The 5,167-nt window shown below is 36.5% G+C and overlaps 1 protein-coding gene across 2 annotated transcripts in view; it reads right to left on the bottom strand.

Annotated features, from left to right (window-relative positions):
- Positions 1 to 575: 575 nt before the first annotated feature.
- The window catches only part of bdg (sodium-dependent transporter bedraggled), a 113,053-nt gene continuing 108,461 nt past the window's right edge, over positions 576 to 5,167 (bottom strand). For both annotated transcript variants that reach the window (XM_070133062.1, XM_070133066.1), the window contains exons 15-18: positions 4,826 to 5,017; positions 3,866 to 4,015; positions 3,475 to 3,683; positions 576 to 3,241 (exon numbers count right to left, since the gene is read on the bottom strand). In XM_070133062.1, the coding sequence (XP_069989163.1) occupies positions 2,632 to 3,241; positions 3,475 to 3,683; positions 3,866 to 4,015; positions 4,826 to 5,017 (1,161 nt within the window). In that variant the 3' untranslated portion in view covers positions 576 to 2,631. The remainder of the gene's footprint in view (positions 3,242 to 3,474; positions 3,684 to 3,865; positions 4,016 to 4,825; positions 5,018 to 5,167) is intronic.

Below are 5,167 nucleotides of genomic sequence, written 5' to 3'. Positions count from 1 at the left end.
TCCCCAAGTTCCCTCCACCCCCCTTCTTCCTACACCCTCCCAAAATACCCCACCCTCTCTAATGCTTCCACTTGAATACTCATACTCAATCACAACAGTGTCCTTCTCCAGACATTCTTCCTGATACTTCACCACCTTCTCCAGACATTCTTCCTGATACTTCACCACCTTCTCCAGTCTCCCTTTCTCACCCCCTGGATTCTTCTCCTACTCCTCCAACAGCCACCTGTTTTCCTTGATCAAAGTCCCTACTCCTCCAGACACAGATACACTGCAATTCATTCAGTTGCTCTACCTCCTTATATTCCCCCAACCCCTACCCAAAATACTTCATCCTCTCAACCACCCAAACCAAAACCCCCTCCAAAACCTGATTCTTTTCCACATACCTCATCCTCTCAACCACCCAAACTGCAATACTTTACCATAGTGCTATATTAGTGCTTTGATGTCTAGCACATTTATTTTATTTTCAAACATTAAACATTCATGATGTGATGGTCATCCTGATCATAGGAAATAATTAGCAATAAGAAATAATTAGCAAAATCACGCATCAGCTAGGAAAATAAGAATTTTCATTTCTTCACCATACTTTTATTAATAAATAAGTACATGTGATTATTGGACGGAGCAGAACACCGACATACGAGGTCCTAGAAGAGATGCCCTAACACGAAAGCACAATCTTACAACTTTGGTGTTCCCCCTGCTACAATTCCCGGGGAATTTTTATTTGTTTAACTATTTCTTTATTTTTTTGTAGATCTGAAGTACAAGATGCCATAGATTGGAATTAACCTATGAGGAGAAAGGTATTGTGACAGTGGTGGATATATATATGGTTGAGCCACAAAGCTATATCCATAACACTACCTACCACTCGCATGGCTGGCAGCTCCTTGAATGAGAGAGTATCAGAAAAAGCTTATGAAGCTTATGATCACAATATACAATTTTTTTCTTTTTTGTTTTTTTATACACATATTTACATAGTCAAAAAAGAAAAAAAATAGATTAAAACATTGAAACATACAAGGTATAAACTTCTGTGTGTGATAGAGAAAAACAGATCTTCCACTTTTGCACTGATATATTGTGTCAGTCATCCTGGAAGACTGGTATACTGGAAGCTTTTTATATAAATGCTTACATGCCTCACATTGAAAGGTAAGGAACTGTACTGACTTTCTCTTCTATCTTTGGTGATATATAATGGATTTTAGTTAATCTGCATAGGAAATTTTATGAAAAGACAAAATAAACATAGTACTAACTTCCATCACTGAGATATGATTAACCATGATGAGTGGATATCATGACATTACACACCCTGTACTAAGCTGTAACCAATTGATGCCAAAGGTATGTCGTATAATCTGGCAAAATCAGTTTTTTATCACCGCAGATATAATATCAGCACTAAATTTCATACTTATTTAACAATCCAGTACAACAAACAACAATATGGTCATTCTATGTGAGAAATGTGTGACCTGTTTACATTGAAAACATTGGAAAATTCAAGCTGTACAATTTTCTTAGTAGGCATTGTCCAAACGTCAGAAATTGCCCTTATTCAGAGCACCATGTCTCAAATTCAAAGCTGTAGTTCATATTTAAAACAAAAAATTTGCCAATTTATTATTTTCCCATCACAACAGCAGCAAAATATTACTAGGTGATACTTTTAAAGAGGCCATCTATAAACAAGATTTTCTTAGCCAAGTAAACCTTTCCTTTATGGAGTACTCAAATTTCTGCTTCACTATTTGGAGTTTGGCACAAATTTATGAAGCCAGGACATACTGCAGTAGTAGCATTTGCACTCCCCTTACTTCTCATTAGCAATTTTTTCTTGGATTAACTAAACTTGTCAATACTTAGCAAATGAGGCTTTTGCAGTGAAAAAAAAAAAAAAAATCAATAAAAGCAATGGTCAGAAAATAACTACATGCAGAGTCTGTTTTGTGAAAGACCCATGATACATGTATTTAATTTTTTATTTATTTTTTTACTGATACTTTAGAATTTTGTAAACCTCAAAGACAAAGTACTGACTCTTAATGCACCTGGAAAGAATAAGAGCTGCTCCTAGTTCATCAAAGTACTTTAAGGAATTAAGCGTATAGGCCAATCCAGTGTATGGTCCACGTATTTATCACTGACAGCTATATCTTCGGTGATACAGCATGTCTGAGAAAAAGTTCTTAAATATCACAGATGTTTTGTTTATATATTAATTTAGGCAAAATATCAATTCAAGATGAAGAGCACCACATGTAAAAGCAATTTTTTTTTTTGTCTCTAGAATGTGGAAAACTTCTATCTTTTTAGATATTGTTCATCCCAAGGCTGTAGCAGTTTTTGGTACATTATGACTGCAATGTACTAAAACAGATCACCTTTGGGTGATTTATATGAAACATTCTCTATCACCATAATATCAAAAAGAAGCACATTTTTCTATTGCACTGTATAGTTTCTTGTAATTTCTAGTAATAAACTTGGGCAACTTAGCCTACAATAAAATCTAAAACTATCAAAACAACAGATAACATTCAGATTTTTCATTATAAATATTAATGCCTATTTTCATTTTGGGAACATTTAAGTAACCTTACAACTAATTTATGCATCTGACTGAGAAACAAGTTCAAAATTGGTAAAAGCATAAGGATGCGATTCCTCATTTTCTCCACCTTGTTGACTATCTTGACTAAGAGGCACTTCACTGTTGACTAATGTAGCACCATCCTCACCACCTCCAACCCCTAGTGTTGCAGCCAAGCGCCTAGCACTCCTGCGGACACCTGATGCAATGCTACGACGTAGCCCTGATCTGCGCAGGCTGTTGTCTCGTTGCAACTCTGATGTTGTTGGTAAGGCTTGGTCAGTGTCCCCATCTACCTTGTCATGGGAACCAGAAGCTAGACTGTTCCCCAATGCTGCAAGGGCTTGTTGCCGTCTCAGAGGGTCCAGCGTAGAGTACCTAGGAGGAGGCTCTGTGGAGGTAGAACTCTGGCTTCGATCTGGAGCACACTCACTAACCGCAGTTACATAGTCAGGTGGTGGTATATAAGGTGTTGATGTTCTAACTTGTGTTTCAGTTGTCTGGCATTCCTCCAACTGAGCTGTTGCCTCAGTGTCTGTTGCTACATTTGTTTCTGCATTGCTTCGCAATGTATCACGGAGGCGGCGCATGCTCTGGCGTAAACTTTGGTTCAGAAGTTTTGCAAATCTGTAGTGGAATTTTTAAAGTGATAGCAGGTGGAAAAAATAAAATCCAGTTCTTTTTCAGGGAATGCCATAAAGTTACAGCTCTACTGAATTTTATACATTTAGATAAGTTTGTATTTATAATAAAACCTGACATTAGTTAAATTAGTCATTAATTAACTGAATACAGAAAAATAAGGAACAGATCTTCAGAAATTATCTTTGCTTATTGGTATAGATATCAATTACACTTGCCTGACACCAGTAGCAGTAGAATAGGATGGTGGGGGGGTATATTTAGGGGGAGGGTCACTGTAGGGTCGTGGAGTCACATTGGCTCCTTGGTCTCCCTGGCCTTCTCTAGAGCCTTCTATTCCATCAACTTCAGATTCTTCAGTGACAGACATGAAGCTATTGCCACTTGTCCGTTGTCTCAGAGATGGTCTATACAGCAACTGAATTCTCTGTGAAGAAATACCAGAATTATCAGGTTGTGATGTTAGTATATGTTGGAATAAGTGAAAAAACAGAGAAGTAATAACTTAACAACACTTTTTTCTTTTTTTCTTTTCTGAGAGTACTGGATATCTTGAAATTGAAGTGATGCTGTGGATTATAACACTGAATAGTACTCTCTTCTACAAACCTCAAACAAATCGTCATCAGTTGCAGCCAAGTATCGGCAAGTCTGAATAAGGCCTACAAGTGGCACCAGAAGAATTGGGAAAAGTTGCATAGCTGATGCAAGCTGACAGACCCATACTGGCCAGTAGCTATTACTGCCCCAGGCAAATACCTGAAAAAAGAGGAATACATCTTATTTTTTGTTTTTCAGTGTACAGCTTCCTTTTAATTCATGTCTGGATGTCAACAAAGCAGTATATTTCTTCCTAAACACTACATAATTTGTATTACCCCATTGATGCCATGATGGCATGTGCATACTTGGCATGTCCACTGTGATTTTAGTTTACTGATTTTGCTTACACATAGCTTAGTCCTCAAGGATTCAGTTACAAGTCCTACATGATCTCACCTGTTCACCCTCTTCCTAGATTATATGAAATTCTTTTTATCTATAACCTCCACCACAGAGGTTATGCTTTTGGTAGCATTGGTTAGTTAGTTTGTTGGTTAGCAGGATAACTCAAAAAGAGGTGTGCCTTAGCTTAACTTAACTTGGATGCAATAAAATTTTGGTGGTGATCCAGATCATGATATGGATCTAGGAATTCTTTAAATAATTGCATCAGTTACTCCTATTGTCTTGGCAAAAAGGGTAACTGCTATTATTAGTAGTAGCATTGTGAGATAGGACAACTTTTTGGTGCTTGAATTATTATTAACCCATTGCCTTGGAGGAAGTATACACATTTTGAGTGCTTCTAGTTTCTTATTGTTAGTATTCATAAAAGCATTACAATATTCCCAATATCTATATTGATGATAAGAACAGTAATGGTATGAAAGGCATTAGAAAAAAAATAAAATGTTTCCCAAAATTGGGAAATATCAAGTGAAGTTAGGCTTATCGACTTATGGAGCTATCTACTTGTAAACAAAATTTACAAAAAACTACTAAAGACAGTGAATGCCAAAAACATACTTCTCTAAACTGTCCAGACTTGAATGATGAGATGGACAGCACAAGAAGACCAACTGGAACTATAATATTCCAGGCAAAGGAAGTAAGAGGACCTAGCCACAGCGAACGACACTGATCACTTTTTCCCATCAGCTCACTGACTATGTCATGCCCACTGTAAGGCTTTCCACGAACAAATAAGAGAGCAAATATCTGAAAGAGATTTTTCAGATCAACAAACAATATATCAGATTATTTCCTATTATTCTATTGATATCTTGAAAAGAATATCCTTATTTTGGAAATTTATAATAAAAGGGAAAAGGTAGTAAATTGATTTTGGCAAATTCCTTAATATATATA

Source organism: Penaeus vannamei, chromosome 2 (assembly GCF_042767895.1).
Source record: "Penaeus vannamei isolate JL-2024 chromosome 2, ASM4276789v1, whole genome shotgun sequence".
In the NCBI taxonomy this organism is placed as follows: Eukaryota; Metazoa; Arthropoda; class Malacostraca; order Decapoda; family Penaeidae; genus Penaeus; species Penaeus vannamei.
The sequence above is the reverse complement of the archived record's forward strand: the minus strand, read 5'-3'. Positions and strand labels throughout refer to the sequence as shown.